General features: G+C 37.0%; 1 protein-coding gene across 1 annotated transcript in view; it reads right to left on the bottom strand.

The window, feature by feature from the left end:
- Positions 1-2,779: 2,779 nt before the first annotated feature.
- The window catches only part of LOC140231328 (epithelial sodium channel subunit gamma-like), a 33,268-nt gene continuing 17,190 nt past the window's right edge, over positions 2,780-18,857 (bottom strand). The window contains exons 3-6 of the mRNA XM_072311483.1: positions 17,667-17,767; positions 8,668-8,831; positions 3,891-4,086; positions 2,780-2,856 (exon numbers count right to left, since the gene is read on the bottom strand). Coding sequence (XP_072167584.1) covers positions 2,780-2,856; positions 3,891-4,086; positions 8,668-8,831; positions 17,667-17,767 — 538 coding nt within the window. The remainder of the gene's footprint in view (positions 2,857-3,890; positions 4,087-8,667; positions 8,832-17,666; positions 17,768-18,857) is intronic.

Raw genomic sequence — 18,857 nt, 5'->3', positions numbered from 1 at the left:
CCTAGGGTAGCCATACCATTCCTTGTCACATTTCGTTATATGCATGAATGCAACAGACAAATGAATATTATCAAGAGATATGGAGTTGACTCCCTCGCTGGTTATCTGTTTAGAGGTTTGAAAAATGTCATACACTTGACGACAGCATATTATCAAAATGAATTGTAACATACCGTGTTTAATGGAGTCTCCACCGCCCTCTCGAAGTTGAGTTCTTCATAGTATATCTTCACACGCACAAGGTTTTTGCTGATTAGTAAAAAAAGAGAACATTAATTGGATCATTCAATAGAGTAACCCTGTTGGCTAAATAAGAGTTTAACCGTTGCACAAAACAGCATGAGGCCGAACTATCAGAATTATGGATGCATTTGTGTTTGAGTGTGTGTCTGAGTGTGTTTGTGTGTGTGTGTGCTATGCAATAAAATGGTACTGGTGTTTGTTCAATCAAGGATGGGTCCGAGATTTGCTTACCAAGTTAATTATGAAGATGGCAGAGTTGCCATGCAAAATGATTATCACCAATCTTGAAAATGTTTCATACTGTAAACCAATACAATTGATATAAAGTTATCTGTTAAGTGGAATAAAAACAAACAAACAAACACACTCGAAAATAATATATATGATTTATATGTATGATTCGTACGTCTCACACACGGAAAATAGTTGCATGCTGTGGGACGCGCATATAAATTGAATACAAACACTAGTTGCTAAGTGTCATTACTTTTATGCGATTACTCATGACATGCCATAGCAGAACACAGAAGTGAAATGAGGCGATGTGCAGATATTTCTGAAGAAATGATTAACATTTTTAAAGAATTAATTTCAGAAGTGTACATTTCGGTTTCGTCCTCGTCCTTGCTTGTCAAGCGACACGCGTCCCTATGAATCTTACCTGGCCTGGTCCTTGAATAGCTTAAATTTTGCAGCCGATCCGTTTTCAGCCCTGAGCTTCGTGTAAAGATGCTCCTAGAAATAAGATTTGAATTCGATTTATGTACTGATTATCAGCAAAGTTCTAGGCGACGTTTTCTTTTCCGCAGCTATCTCAGAATCCCTGATAGAAGACAGACACTTTAATACTTTATCTCACGTTAAGCACCCAGAAATAACTACTTTAAAGTACCCAATATAAAGGTAAAGTCCAGTTTATGTGTTTCCGCTGTTTATTTTGATATAGAATCTTTAGGTAGAAATGCCGTTGGCCGACACTTTTTCAATGAAATAATGAACATCTGTTTTAATTTGAAGAGCAAAAATAATACAGTTAGGTACAAAGTCAAATCAAAAGTTTATTACAATTCTATCGTTCTGACGTCTAACATCATACTGAAAAATTTGATGTAAGCTAAATTTTCTTTCTTGACATGTAAAAAGATTACATTCAACTTGCATTAAACTTGCAGTATTCCGGTTTTAACTCTTTTTTCTTTTATCTAAACCAACCTTAAATCGTGTTTTGCGGGTCGTGACATCACCTCTTCCAAACTTTGAAATGAGGTGGCGACTAAAATCTCAATTTCGTGAATGCATGTGAAAACTTTATAAATCTTATCTTACGCTTTTGTTTGGTAGTCCCCTACCATTCTGTACATCGTATTTCACTCTTAATTAATTTACCTGTCAGTGTTGCGTTACACTTTAGCAGTTTGAAAACAATGTGTTCACTTCGTTTTGGTGATACGTCTTCATTATATGTACGAGAGAAAAAGTTACATACCTCGTATCGCTCGCTGGGCCATCGAGCCGTTGAGATTCTCGCATTGTAGACGTTTTCACTTTTTGAGAGAGAAAAATAATAAAACATAAAAACCACTCAGAGATACACATCAACAGTAACAGTATACATGCAGAGATGTGGTTCATATCTTTGTGTGTGTCTTTTCTCAGTTGTTAGTCTATATTAAGTAAGTAATTTGCGTGTACATGTACTCCATTACTTCCAAATTTGCTTCATGTAAAGGTACTGACGAGCAAAGATCATTCAAGACCTATGTGGTTGTGCGACTGTGTGTGTGCGTGCATGTGCGTGTGCATGCGTGTGTGTGTGTGTGTATGTGTGTTTGTATTAATTTACCGTTTAAAGAACAATGATTTTCTTTTATCTCTTCTACAAGCTAAATCGCACGCAATAGAATATTTTGCTTCTGTAAATATTTAAGATATAGACATTCCCTTCAATAATAACTTCTTTGCCAGAGTAGCCCTATTCTGAAGAAAGTTGACGTGGTGATTTAACGTCCTGAAGATCCGCATTGTATCGTGATTACATTTGTGCGTGTTTGTGTGTGTGTGTGTGTGTGTGTGTGTGTGTGTGTGTGTTTTACGAGGCCGCCAAGTATTACAAGTAATGAATGCTTGTGAACAAGCAACCATAGGGCCGACGTCTTATGGATTGTCCGGTTTTCCTTCAACTGCACTGATACCTTCTCCTTGTCTATTGCTGCATTCGCTCAATCCACGTACAATACTGTAATACATGTCTTAGTTTGAGTGAATTCCCCTCTGAGTCCTTTCCAAAGACTAAGCAACGAGGCTAAACGTGCTTTGCTTTATCATAAGGGCGCAACTACCACAGCTCATGGACTCGAGCCACCGAAGTCGAATGGGCAGTCCAATGTCTTTGCCATCAACTGAGCCACAACAATTCATCAATCAAGACAATGCTAGAAAAAAAAAAAATGTTTGGCCTCTGTCAATATCGAGAAAAAAATTATCAAGATCTCATCCATATTTTGATAATCAAGTGTTGTATGGAAACAAACTGTACTCACTCGCACGGGTTTTCGCACTCACAGCCAAGTGTATTCTTGATGTACTTTTTGAAGACGTCAGTACGGCATTTCTCTTCGTTTGAAGGAGAAAAATACGTGGCATGAAATTACGGTAAGAGTTTGTCTTATTATTATCTGAAAGCGAAGTGTTAATATAGTTTCTTTTATTTTTGTTATTTATTTATTTATTATTATTATTATTTTTTTTTTTTTTTTTGGGGGGGGGGTTCAAAAATATCGTGATCATAATGTGGTACACTTTAACTTTTTATTTCTGTTTTTATTTTGCCGAAGTTGAGAAGTTGTTACCCTGTAACAGGAATGATCGCTTTCTCACTTTTCACATCTCATCTGAGTGTACGACACCACAATGGCACACTCTTTAAAAAAAAAAAAGGGAAGTGGTAAACCCAACATGTTGAGTGTTAGATTTGATATTTACGAAAGGTTCAAGGAGCGACAACATTTTAAATGTTAGATTTACCATTTGAATTTTCAGAGTGCATGTATGCCTGTAAATACATAATTGCATTCTGTGAACATATCACTTCCGTTGTTTGAAAAGCGTTTCGTTGTTTTCCCAGTACATGTCTGGATTGGGTGATTCTTAGTTTTACAGATATATACATACAGTTTGATAAAGCAGTATTATGAATATATTCCAAATTGAGTTACACTTGCGTCTGTTCCTGCTTTTTATCTAGCCATCATCAAGTATCAATGATTTCAGAAAACACTTTTTAATGCGTCTTGCTCTCATCTCATCTTTGGTTGTGAAAGAAAAGATATACCTGTAATACTATCTTTGCATTAAAAATGATTTATGAATATAGTTATGGATATAATATGTTTGTCATATAACATCTATATCCTTTTCGTTTGTGAGTCTCTCAATTTCTGTAATTTAGACTTTCTGTTTGAATGAAAATACCATACTACCGTGAATACGATTTCCATGAACCTGACCTAGAACTGAAATCGACTTTTCTCCTCTTTGAAACAACATTGCGTTTTTGTTTCTATTACATAGTCCCAGGCAGGATTATCTAAATGTTTACTCCAAGACGAACAAAAAAATGCTGTCTTAAACAAAAATGATTGACTTACTCTCTGTCTTGTTGGTGGGGGAGCACATGGTACCATTGACGAGGATGTCGGTGACACACTGGCATTGCTTCATCATCTCTCTTTCCAGGCACATTTTAAAGCACGAACGCTGGGAAAAGTCGTATTTGTCCGGAGCGTAATTCTCCCCGCCTTTCCCGCAGTCACCGTATGGCTCTGGGAGACGAGTGATGTGCGTCTTACGGGAAATGATGATAATGACAAAAATACTTAAGTTTCCGTTTGTGTGTGTGTGTGTGTGTGTGTGTGCGTGTGTTTGTGTGTATGTGTGTATTTCTTTGATTCGCCATATCTTTCCTTATGAATTGTTATGCGTGATGTACGTATCATGTCAATAACAATGTGAACGATAAGAATCAACAATCATAAATAATAATAATAATAATAATAATAATAATAATAATAATAATAATAATAATAATAACTAGACTCGGAATTTGTCAACACTGACAAATTAGGTGATCCGATCTATTGGGAAATCAATGATTTGAGTCCTGATGCCAATAGGCATGACCATACAGGTTTCATCTGTGTTGAGGGGACATTGGCCATGTGATGTTTGAAGTCTCATTTAGAAAAGGGAGTCAGACCTGCCATATTTGGTACCGAAATCCGTATGCACTAACGAAGATATATAATGAAGTATATTTGACCTTTGACCCCATTTTGCACACCAAAGATGGCATCTGAGCAAAAAGTGGTTATTTTGTGAAATGATTCTTGTAACATGGTCTTTGCGTGTGCAAAATATGGGAAAGATCGATAGGACAAGTATTCACCAAGATACAGGATGAAACATTTATGACCTTTGACCCTAATTTACATACCCAAGATGGTGTCCGATCAAGTAGTTGTTATATTATGAAATAATGTACGTGACATGAACTAAACATGTGCAAAATATGGGGGTGATAGAGGCTGTTTTTCTTGAGTCATTGCAAAGAAAGTTGCAAAAAGAAAGAAATATCTCAATACATCGAAGATAAGCTTTAATTTCAACCAAGTTTTTTTAGCATTATCCCGACATCGTATGAAAAAACAAAAGGCACATTAACGATAGCGCAAAGTCTCAGCTACAACATATGAAAATCTGGGAGAAATTCACCGAAGGGTAACTGAGCTAGTGCTCGATAAAGACAATCATGTCAACTTTCACATCTAGAAAAATTCCCTCCCATAGACATAACACGTCATAACGAAGGTACAGAAAAAAGTACATATGACCTTTGACCCCACTTTGCACAGACAAGATGGCATCTGAGCAAAAAGTAGTTATTTTGTGAAATGATTCTTGTAACATGGTCTTTACGTGTGCAAAATATGGGAAAGATAGGACATGTATTTACTAAGATACAGGATGAAATATTTATGACCTTTGACTCTAATTTACATACCCAAGATGGTGTCCGATCAAGTAGTTGTTATTTTATGAAATAATGTACGTAACATGAACTAAACATGTGCAAAATATGGGGGTGATAGGGGCTGTCTTTCTTGAGTTATTGCAAAGAAAGTTGCAGAAAGAAAGAAATATCTCAATACATCGAAAATAAGCTTTAATTTCAACCAAATTTTTTGACGTGATGCCGACGTCGTATGAAAAACAAAGGGCACATTAACGATAGCCCAAAGTCTCAGCTACAACATATTAAAATTTGAAAGAAATTCACCGAAGCATAAGTGAGCTAGTGCGCGAGAAAGATAGTCATGTCAATTTTCATTTCCAGAAAAACTGCACTCCCATAGAGATAACACGTAAACTGGTCAAATTTGACAAGATTACTTTCAATCCATTTTTACGAGATGATGCCGTCATCCAATCAAAATAATGTTATTATATTACTGAAAGAGCATTTAATAAGCTACAACATACTGAAATCTAGGTGAAAATAGGCAAAGGATTAGTGAGATACGCTCGAATGAACTTAAAATTTGATGACGTCATTTTGAAAATTTACTTTTTTTACTTTATTAAGAAATTTGATATCTTTTAATCATTTTTTCAGCATCGTCAACCCATGAAATGACATGTACAACTCATCAGCTTTCAGAATATGTAAAGAAAATGGGGGGTCACCGTCCATCCTGACGAGTAAAATCGGATTTGAAATTGGCGGTTTTTTGGCATTGTTGGACTGTATATCGCCATTGACGCGCGCGCGGAATTTCAACTTTGACGGGTCTGTATGACGTTATATTGAGTCGGATTGACTTGAAACTTGGTAGAAATATTCCTTGACATTTCAGGCATCCGATAAGTGTGAAAAAACGGGAAATTTCTATTGCATATGAGCAGTGCGTGCGTATATATGCGCGCGCGTACGCGTCCGTCCAATTTTTTCAATTTTTCAAAAAATGCTCCAAATGGTCTGAAACGTGTGCAAAAAAATTTTGAGCTCGATTTGATCATACAAATATTTCGACGCGCGCGTACGCGCACGTTTTAAGAGAAAATATGAGTTTTGAGAATATGAGTAGAATTCGCATAACTTGAAATATATGTGACGTAAATTTCATTGAAAAACTCCATTCCATTAATGAGATATGAATGAAAATGTGTTTTCATATAATGACGTCATAGTGACGTCACGGTCGACTGATCACTATGATTTTATTTGACCCGTCGTCTTTGGGACATGATACATATATGGTATAATTTTGACATTGATAGGAAGAATACTTTCTGAGCTAATCGATACACAAAATTTGTCCAGAAATAAAGAAAGAAGAAGAAGAACCAACAAAGAATCCGTACAGATACAGAAGGTGATCCGAGAGGATACTCGGATCACCTAATAATAATAAGGTCTTATTTACCCAGGGTAGCCTCTTCAGTGTTGCCACTGCTCTACCAGAGGGCCCTGCTATTATTATAACCCTAGCGTTGCCAGGTACCCATTTATACACCTGGGCCAAGAGGGACATAGTGGGTAAAACATCTTGTCCAAGGATGTAAGCACTGGACGGGATTCGAACTTGGGTCCTCCGATCGGGAGTCGGGAGTCTTATCCACTATACCACAGCGCCCCCATTGATAAATCTGAAAAGACCGATTTTGACATATACTTGTAGTATTGTCAAACGTAAAACATGGGAAGGTTTCAAATTCATCTGCCACTATTGGGGATTTGCTGGCAGTATATCAAAAGAGTTCACCCAGGAAGTTGTCCGGCTGACGCGATTTGCCGTGAGAATGAGTTGTTACGGTTGGGGACCAAAAATGTATCATGGTTTAGATCGTATATGACACGGCTTTTATCCCACGTGTTAATTCAAATCTTGAACTTGAACTTGAACTGTATTAGGTTTCATTTAAAAAATAATCATACAATTTCATACATCTCAAACAGACGCCAGAGAGTCTTCTGTGAATGAATGATCTCCGTTCAGATATTAGTCCATGGGCCAAGACCCGAAAAATGGGTTATTGGTACCACCTGAGGTGGCAAAACCTTTTTGATGTCATTTTGTTTGTCGGACATAGATATGCTTATTAAGCTGTGATAGCATTTCGAAATGAGTAGCTTAGTCATAATAAATGAATTTTTAACCAATTTGGTCTCGTTTTTATATCTCTATACTTCTGAATCGAAACTAACCGCTATACAAAGAAGGGCACTGTCTTCTGTATGTCCACAGGTGCTCTATTGTAAACGTGGTGCGCTTAGTCTTTATTCAAGGCAGCGAAGGGAATATCCAAAGGGTTATGATGTCCACAGCTGTCACGCGGTGCGCTTAGTCTTTATCTAGAACAATGTACCGTTATCATATCTAAAGTTCCTAAAAAAAAGGGATTATCTATACTGTTTTTATACTACCCTATTAAAAAATACATCAATTTCAAGCAAAAATCCCTCTGTTCATTTACAATATTATTTATAATAATGTATTGTAGTGTACCGGTACATTTTTTTGTGTGTGTGTGTGTGCATTATCTTACATTGTTGGATATAAATAAAGCGACATTGGCGTGGTATTAGCGTTTTCACCGTAGCGTTTTCACCGGAAAATGATAAATAATTGAAAAATACGGTAAAATTCACGAGGAATTGCTTTTATTTTGTTGTTGTCTTTAGATAAAGGGATATACACTGTATTATAAGCTTTGGATATTCCCTTCGCCGTCTTGAATAGAGACTAAGCGCTGTGGACATCATAACCCTTTGGATATTTCCTTCGCTGCCTTGAATAAAGACTGAACGCACCGCGTTAATACAACAGAACACCTGTGAACATACAAAAGACAGTGCTCTTCTCTGTATAGCGGTTAGTCTCGATTCAGAAGTATGGGGATATAACAACGACACCAAATTGGTTAAAATTCATATATTATGACTAAGCTACTCATTTGGAAATGCTATCATAGCTTGATAAGCATATCTATGCCCGACAAACAAAATGACACCAAAAAGGTTTTGCCACCTCAGGTGGTACCAACATCTGGCCTGGCCCATGGACTATAACATGATTGGTAGAATCACGATTAGATGACGTTATGCAGAGTGCGACATAACGTATTTATAATGAACCACGATAAGATGTGCTCTGAGATTTTAATACTATCGGAGTACATGTACTTATTTCGCTATGATACATTGCATTTTCGTCGTTACCCAAATGAAATCATGCCAGACAGCGCTAATGCACGCATTGCTTTTTAGTATAATGTGTCCATTTTACAGCAAATATCAACAGATTCTGCAGGCATACCGAAGCTATGTTTTACATTTAATTTCGCTAATAGAAAGTAAAGATATACCCTTTTAAGCCCAATGGATGCAACCTGTCCGGTAGATACGAGGATGCCATCGTCTTCAGGAAAGGGAAAAATGGATGGATGATTGATGGCTACGACTACTCCTACTTCTGGACTGAGGACACCAACATATTCTGGCTCATCCACGAACAGAGTCAAGTGCAGACCTAAAAGTTGTGATGTAGAGAGGAAAAAAACAACAACAATGACGAGAGTAATAGATATTGATTTAACAAATATATAACATAATGTCAAGTTTTTGTTTTATTTCACTTAATATGTCTCTGATTGAGTACATGCATCATGTTTAACTGATGCATACACACATATTGCAACAGATGATTTATTAGGTGATACGCTATCAGCGTATCACCTATTGTGATTGTCAAAATCTCTCTTTATTTTTTTTTTTATTCTTCTTTCTTTCTGGACAATTTTGTGTCGTCAATATCTCAAGAATGACATTACGAAATAACGTGACATTTTCAGTCAACATGTCTCATGACAAAATCTAGCCACAATAAGGTTTTCATGACAGTTACATATCTATGACGTCATCTAGGCGCCATTTTGTGATTTTCGGACCTTGTCACATGATCGATCATAACTTCATAACTAGATGTCATTTCTGTATCATTTTCGGTGGACATGAAGTTCAGGTCACGCTCTATCTTACTTTTTAAGGCTAGTTACACAGGTCATCATTACGCGCGCGTAAGCGCGCGTCAAAATTTTAAAAGGCTCAAAACGACTTCCCAATGGGAAATCTCGAAGTTTCAGACAATTTTAAGCGTTTCAAACATTTTCTCGCGTGCGCGTCCGTCCGCGCAATTTCGCGCGCAGAGCCCGTAAGCAACATGAAAATGCAATTTTTTTGACTGATTTGGATTCCTGATACTTTGAGTAATAATATCCATTGATTTCCGATCGATTACGACCTATAACAAAGGAATGCACTGGCGTCAAAGTTGAAATTCCGCGTGCGCGTCTTTCTGCAAATATAGTGAAAAAACATGTCTTTGTTTATTTCGCCATAGCTCTTTAAATCGTCCGTTGACCCTATATTTCTATTGCATATTACAAAAGTATATGAATTGTAAGTAACATTCCAAGTATTAGTATTGCCAGGAATACGCGATGACGTCATCATATCGTCATTTTAAATCAAAAAAGTGGAATTGATTTTTTTGAGGTACTGTTTCTGACATTCATTTGCTCGTATCTCTGTTGTTTAAGCTCAATATTACCCCAAATTCAGATATGTTGCACTTTGAACATTTGCCTTTCAAGGCCATGTGATGGTTTTAAAATATGATGACGTCATCATACTAGAAATTGTGATTAAAGGTAAAGACTCAAAATCAGACAAGTTTACGTGTTATGTCTATGGGAGGTGATTTTTTTTTAAACCATGCATTGACTTGACAACGTTTAAGCACCTTTACCTCATCTGATTTTACTCCATTTCCTCTGAAACATAAATATGTTGTAGCTGAGACAACAAGCTTAGTAATCATGTATTTTATGTTTTCAAATCTCCTCATCAGGTTGACAATTTTGCAATTTAAAACTGAAAATGAGAATGCAATCTGTACGGAACGATTCCCAATTTTTCTTTGCAACTGTATATTGATCGAATCCACGCTGCCACTTGTGGGAAGTTGAATAGCGCCATCACAAGTCAACACTGTCACGATAGTATTTAGATTTAAGTTTCGCACTCGATCTTCAGGACAGCCATGTGGCATAATCGGTTAGCGCGCTGGTTGTTCATAACGCCATACCGGAAGGCGAGAGGTTCGACTCCCGCAGGACTTTTATCCGGTTTTTCTTTTTTTTTCTCTTTTTTTTTCGGCAGTTCAGCTTTACTCCGATGTCATTTATCGTATTACTTTATCAAGTGTACGTAACCCGTGAACACGGCTGCTCTATTTCCCTTGTTTTGTATTGGAGTTTGGAGATTGGGTTTGCTTCATTAATTTTGTCACACTTAATGTTGTAAATTGCCCCTTGTTACAGTGTCCCGCTTGCCACCTTTCGTTTGCTCTTTCCTTTTCTCTTCATTGGTTATTGTTATACTGTAACATGATAGGTAGGAACATGTATGTTTAAATAACTTGCAGGAATGGGAGCTGAATTGATTAACTCTAGTCCAGGTGTATGGCGTCTCGCTCATCTCTTTGAAATTCCAGGTTGTTATTGTTTGACCCAATAACGAAGTTGTAGACAGGTTATATGTTGTTATAGAGGTATCTTGTGCCACATGAATGGAAAGCATCACTGTTTAGTAGTAGTAATGAACTTTTTCATGTTGTATATGGTATAAATATTTAAGATAAATATATATATATATATATATATATATATATATATATATAAGGTAAATTTCACATCCAATCTTCGGTACAGCCATGTGGCTTTATAGTCACTTAGCGCGCTGCATGGTCATTATGCACTACCTTAGGACGAGATGTTCGAGACCCGCAGGACGCTATCATTTTTTTCTCTCTCTTTCTTTGTGTTTCTTTTGGCAGTTCAGCTTTATTCCGATCGATGTCATTTATCGTATTATCTTATCAATTATACTACCCCACGACACACAGTCGCTCAAGTTCCTCTTTTTTTTTGTCGGAGGCTCTAGGTTGGATTTGCTTCATTTATCATACGTATTGTTTAAATTGCCCTTGGTACAGTGCCCCGCTTGCCACCTTTCCTTTTCCCTTTCCTTTTCTCTACGTTTGTTCCTGTTATATTGTCACAAGACAGGTCGGAAAATAATTTGCATAACTCAACTGGAGCAGGAATGGCAACTGAATGAATTAACTCTAGGCCAGGTGTATGGCGTCTCGCTCATCTCTTTGAAATTCCAGGATGTTATTGTTTGACGCAATAACGGAGTTGTAGACAGGTTTTATGTTGCTATAGAGGTATCTTGTGCCACATGAGTAGAAGGCATCACTGTTCAGTAGTAGTAATGAACTTTTTCATGTCCCTCCATGTCAATTATAGTGTGGTTTAAAGGGGTTGTGTGTCTATCTGCCAAAGAAAAGGAATAACTTATTTTCGTCATGGCTGTTTCTCTATACGTAGTCGTAGGTAATGAGTGTTGTTGGTATCTGAGCAGTGAAGAACAGAGCATCAGGCTAAAATCCCCCTTAGTTATACGCGCTAAGCGTTCAATTTGATATATCTTTCTTTATGAAGTCAATCCCTGCTAATGGAGTTACAGAATTATGTTATGACACGTTTCACTGAAAGTTTGTAAAGCAAAGTTTATGGACAAGGCAAGCAATTGTACATGAATATACCTACCATTGATTTCAGAGGGAAATTATGGTATGCATAAATGTAAGGGTATCATTGCTTTGGAATTGCTGAGACAATATGCTTGGCACGAGGGCTTCCACTTCTAATAACTGATCCCTTTGAAGATGTGTCGGTCACGGGTGATCGTCATGATTCATCTTTCACGTAGAAGCTTGCGTTCCACACTCTTGGTTCAAGAAGACTTACCATCATACTTCAAATTGTTATTAAAGGTAAAGACTCAAAATCAGACAAGTTTACGTGTTATCTCTATGGGAGGTGATTTTTTTTTTTTTTATGTGCATTAACTTGACAACGTTTAAGCACCTTTATCTCAGATGATTTTGCTCCATTTCCTCTGTAACTTAAGTGTGTGGTAACTGAGACAATAAGCTGCAGTAATCATGCATGTTATTCTTTTAAATCTCCTTATTAGTTTGACAATTTTGCAGTTTAAAACTGAAAATGAGAATGGAATGTGGACAAAACGATTCCTGATTCATCTTTCACATACATAAGTTTACGTTCCTCTTTTTTTTCTCGTCGAGACGTATGGCCGAGTGGTTAAAGGCGACGTCTCAGAGACGTGAGGTTGCACACGTGCGGGTTCGAACCCCACAAGATCACGAAACAAATTACTTAGCTATTTTACTTTTTTTTTCTTCAATTTTGTATTACATATATCGTCCATGTAGAAATCACATTCGTATATAAACGCACCTATACACACACACAGACACACACACACACCATATCCCTCTTTTTTGTGTTGGAGACCATATTGCTTCGACTGCTGCAAAATTTTGCAGGCTGACTTTGTCAAACTGATCATAATATGTAATGACGACGACGAAGGTGTTGTACTTTGAACAATTGTCTTTCAAGACCACATCATTGTTTTGTACTTTGATGACGTCATCACACTGAAAATTGTGATTAAAGGCAAGGTATCAAAACCAGCCGATTATAGGTTTTATGTTTACGGCACGTATTTTTCCCAAGTTGCCAGAAATGGCATAGCGACATCAGTAGTTACAAGGCCGCATTTCCGTCTAGCAATGCAATACATGTTCACGCGGCCACGTTGGTTGAGTGGGCATTGACTTTTCTCCCTGTAATATCTATACATTTCTTTTTTGCCTTACCATTTCCGTGGATGTCCCGTGGCCGAGAGGTTAGGGAAACGGTTTTGCATGCAAACTCAATTATAACTTCAAGGTGTCTATATCACATTCTTTTCTTTGTCGATCACAGATGACCGACATCTGATAACCCCAAGCGTATCACCTAACTCGTCAGTCTGACGAGTTTCATATCTCGTTTTTTATTCTTCTTTCTTTCTGGACAATTTTGTGTCGTCAATATCTCAAGAATGACATTACGGAGTAACATGACATTTTCAGTCAACATGTCTCATGACAATATCTAGCCACAATAAGGTTTTCATGACAGTAACGTATCTATGACGTCATCTAGGCGCCATTTTGTGATTTTCGGACCATGTTACATGATCGATCATAACTTCATAACTAAAGGTCCTTTCTGTATCAGTTTTTGTGGACATAAAGTTCAGGTCACGCTCTATCTTTCTTTCTCAGATGCTAATTACCTAGGACGTCATCTAGGACGCGTAAGCGCGCGTCAAACATTTAAAAGGCTCAAAACAACTTTCCAATGGGAAATCTCGAAGTTTCAGACAATTTTAAGCGTTTCAAACAATTTTGCGCGTGCGCGTCCGTCCGCGCATTTTCGCGCGCACAGCGCGTCAGTAACATGAAAATGCACATTTTTTGACTGATCTGGATTCCTGATACTTTGAGTAACAATATCCATTGATTTCTGATAGATTTTGACAAATAACAAAGCAATGCACTGGCGTCAAAGTTGAAATTTCGCGTGCGCATCTATGTGCAAATATAGTGAAAAAACATGTCTTTGTTTATTTCGCCATAGCTCTTTAAAACGTCAGGTGACCCTATGTTTTTATTGCATATTACAAAAGCATATGAATTGAAAATAACGTTTCAAGTATCATTATTTCCATAATTACAATATGACGTCATCATATCGTCATCTGAAATCAAAAAAGTGGAATTAATTTTTTTAAGGTACTGTTTCTGACATTCATTTGCTCGTATCTCTGTTGTTTAAGCTCAATATTATCCCAAATTCAGATATGTTGTACTTTGAACATTTGCCTTTTAAGTCCATGTCATGCTTTTGATATTTGATGACGTCATCATACCTTAAATTGTGATTAAAGGTAAAGACGCAAAATCGGACAAGTTTACGTGTATTGTCTATGGGAGGTGATTTTTTTTAAAAGCATCAATTGACTTAACAACGTTTAAGCACCTTTATCTCAGCTGATTTTGCTTCATTTCCTCTGAAACTTTAATATGTTGTAGCTGAGACAATAAGCTGCAGTAATCATGCATTTTATTCTTTGAAATCTCCTCATCAGATTGACAATTTTGCAGTTTAAAACTGAAAATGAAAATGGAATGTGGACAAAACGATTCCCCATGTATCTTTCACATACATAAGTTTACGTTCCCCATATTTTCTCGTCGAGACGTATGGCCGAGTGGTTAAAGGCGCCGTCTCAGAGACGTGAGATTGCGGGTTCGAACCCCACCAGATCACGAAACATTTTTTTTTTTTTATTTTACTTTTTTTCTTCAATTTTGTATTTCATATTCGTCCATGTAGAAATCACGTTCGTATATAAACGCACCTATACACACACACAGACACACACACACGCCATATCCCTCTTTTTTGTGTGTTGGAGACCACATTGCTTCGACTGCAGCAACATTTTGCAGGTTGACTTTGTCAAACCGATCATAGTATGTAATGACGACGACTGAGGTGTTGTACTTTGAACAATTGTCTTTCAAGACGATGTCATTGTTTTGTAATTTGATGACGTCATTACACTGAAAATTGTGATTAAAGGCAAGGTATCAAAACCAGCCGATTATAGGTTTTATGTCTGCGGGACGTATTTTTCCCAAGTTGCCAGAAATGGCATAGTGACCTCAGTCGTTACAGGGCCGCTTCTCCGTCTAACAATGCAATAGATGTTCACCAGGCCACGTTAGTTGAGTGGGCATTGAGTTTCCCCCTGTTATATCTATACATTGTTTTTTTTTTTTGTCTTACCATTTCCGTGGATGACCCGTGGCCGAGTGGTTACAAAAACGGTTTCGCAAGCACGCTCAATATAACTTTAAGGTGCCTATATCACATTCTTTTCTTTGTCGATCACAGATGACTGTCATCTGATGACCACAAGCGTATCACCTAACTCGTCCTCAATGTGACGAGTTTTCATGTCTCGTTGCGTATTATATTTGTCACGCGAACATACAGGAAATATGGCATTTTGTCGCAGATCATGTCATTATGACGCGCAGTGTATGGTGAGACGGCAAAACAATTTACTCGCATTAGCAACGATAACAACTGAAGCAATGTAAGAAAGAGAGCATGTTTTACTTCTTGAATATGGGATCTTATGAAAATGGAAGATTTCTACTACAGCAAAATTATTCATTCGTCATTATATAACCATTGCAGGAATCCATTATCGGTCCTGTGAAAGAGAAAGTGATGTGTATAATTGGTGTTTTAAGTATAACTTGCAAAGGCTCCAACTTGTGGTTTGAGTCGGTTGTCTCTAAAATTTTATATACTACATGGGAGTAATAACTACATAATAGCCCCAAAGTGACACACTCACACAGAAAACAGTCTTTTCATGTCTTTCTTATGAATACAAATTTGGTAAAGTGGCTATCACGCTTCATAGAAGAAAAAAAAACCCTCTTAAACCATTTTAAACCACTTAATTTTTCCTCTCTTATTTTGCTATCCGATTGAAATCAACTCGACAATACAACGTTTAAATTCTAATAGCGTTTGTTCCTGATCTTTACCTCATGTGGGAGATGAATCATCTAAAATATACCATTCAAAATTTACTTTAACATTTTCATGTACTATATACCTACTATTCCTCTCCTCTTTTATCATATAAGATTGAAAACAGACTGCTTGACTTCGCTTGAATATTTATTCTCTATTTTTCTAATAACCGAAGCCTTCAGATATCCAAAATCAAGAATTAGATTGGAAACTTTTTGGCGACTATATACCGAGTTCAGGTGGTGTTGTGGTGCTTATTCTTCTTTTGATAAATATACTTATATTGTGCTTTCAAACTTGATTACCCTCTTAGAATCGTAAATTCCTCTCTAAATCAGTGATTATCTGCATTATCTGTTTTGATTCAAACTTTTCTCTTTTCATTTCCGGATTAACAAACCTTACTTCATTTCCGGATAAACGACATTTAGGTAAGGGGAATTTGTGTGTTTCGGAATAACGAACATCACACATCAATTGATTTTCGAGTACTGGAAAGTTATCACTTAAAGGACAATCTCACCTTCATGTACATGTGGATTCAGTGCATGTAGCAATATTAGTAGAGCACATCAGTGAGAGTTTGAGGAAAATTGGACAACCCGTTCAAAAGTTATGAATTTTTGAAGTTTCTGCTCAGTCACTGCTGGATGAGAAGACTACTACGGCCTGTGATGTCACATGTGTTCAACCATACAAAGAAAACACAAAGAAAATTCAACATGTTTTCACTTTTCTCGCATAATAAAAGAACGCTTGACTTGCCTCTTTCAGAAGGCAGGGGGAATAATATTACCCTTAACATACTTCAGTTACAAGTCGAGGAAATGTGCACTTTTTTCAAAAAATAAGAATATGTGAAATTCTCTTTAAACTTTCCTTATTACATTTTTGTACGCATGTGTCATTATACATTGTAGTATTCTTCTCATTCAGCAGTGACTGTGCAGACACTTTAAAAATTCATAACTTGTAAACGGATTGTCCGATTTCCCCCAAACTTTCACTGATGTGTTCTACTAATATTGCTGCATTCACTCATTCCACATGTATATGAAGGTGAACTTGTCCTTTAACAATTATTCGAATTTTGAAGAAAAGATCTCTAATTTCACTCCCTTCCATATTGCCCTTTATTAGATCTGTGAGTATTCATAATATATTCGAATAGACCATTACCATATTCTTGCCTCCCAAAATATTACTTGATAAATAACTCATGATTACATGGACTGTTGTATACCATTTCAAAATAATATGATTAGAACACAGCTATTCCGAAGGGGAAATCGTGACGTGTTTCACATTATTGACAATAAACGTACCTTTCATGGGTGCTCTCACACCTGATAAAAAAATTAAATAAAAATAGTGTAAAATTATGCTGCAAAACGTTTTGCTGCATAAGTATATTAAGCCCGACTCCTACCTGGCATTTATCAAGACTTGGCTCAAATTTGATACCAAAACAAAAAGACCTCTTTGCTTGTGGTGGAGAACTAAAAAACAAAATGATAACAAATTCAAAACTTAAGAAGAAAATAAAAGCGAATCTTGATGTACTCGCAGTAACAGAATGTGAACTCAGCGCCTTTAGGAATTAAGCTCTGCATATTTTGTATTAGTATGCATTTGGGAAAACATACCTCAAAGACTTTTAGTGTGGTTGTTCTCTTTAGAATGCATCCAAAATGTGGCAAAGAATTAACAAAAGAACATACCGGACGCCTAAACTTTGCCGCCAAGCGCTAATCACATTTTACCGTATTGGGAGCCCGTGCTTCTTGTTTTGACGGCTGATTTCTTGAACTGGTTAAACATGTAACAATTCCCGTAGCGAATGTCTTGGATCTTCGTGAAGTTTCTGAGGATCAAAGTAGATAGATAGATAAATAAATAAATAAATAAATAAATAAATAAATAAATAAATAAATAAATATATAAAATATATACATATTCAGACAGCAAAAGAGGATTGGAGAGATAAGATCCAAGGGTTATAATTCCTGAAATAATCCCAGATTTGAGTAACCGTGCAGGAGCCCGTTTTGTTCTAAAGCAAGACAACTTATTCTCATTGCCTATAGTCCTTATAGTGGGGACTTAAAACAGTCAGCCCCGTGTTTCTCTGAAGCAAGAAGTATTCATTACTCCCTTGGCGGCCATGTATGACAAATCATACTTCCAATAACGTCAATGTATAACTCAGTGTAAGTTTTCAATATTAAATTATGATACCAGTAGAACAGGTGGTTACATTTAGTTATGTGAGTAGTATATACCTAATTTGTTGTGGCATTATCATCATGATTATCAATCCTTTGGAAATCTCAGACATTGAAGTGACTGTGATCTGTAGGTCTCAGCACTCGACTATATTAGCCGGTATTGGGCGTTTAACAACTTCAGCGGGATTTCTCTCTACTCTTTAAGACAATAGTGAAGTCGGTGGGAGTGAAGTGGGCTCTGTATAAAATAGGTTTTATACCTGCACACATGACTCACCTACACACTGAACCGGCGGCTTCAAGTCTACATCGAATAAAAAAAAGGCGATGAAGATAAAGTGCCTGCGAAAGGGCGCTATTACCGGGCTCGGACTCGAACCTTCATAAGTACATGGAAGCCTAATATGTCTTATTAGTGTAACCCTGGTCACAGGGTCTGTGATGACGACCACACCGGGTTACAAGGCCTGTGATGAAGACCAGAGAATCTGGAGTCTTCAACCTCAGTGTGTACATACACAACCCCCCTTCCTCCCACTACCACATGCCCTCTCGTGCATTGTCCTCCAGCCCCTACTACCGTCCTTATCTTTCTTCTGCCCTCTCTCCTTTTACACGGGGATGCAGATATCTAATGTACATAAGTCTCTCCTCATCTCGTATTCGTCTTTTCCCCTACCAACATCGGTACTGCTAAATTTTGGGAGATAAAGATAGAGTTCACAT

This window comes from Diadema setosum, chromosome 7, assembly GCF_964275005.1.
Source record: "Diadema setosum chromosome 7, eeDiaSeto1, whole genome shotgun sequence".
Lineage (NCBI taxonomy): Eukaryota > Metazoa > Echinodermata > Echinoidea > Diadematoida > Diadematidae > Diadema > Diadema setosum.
This window is presented reverse-complemented; position numbering and strand designations above follow the sequence as displayed.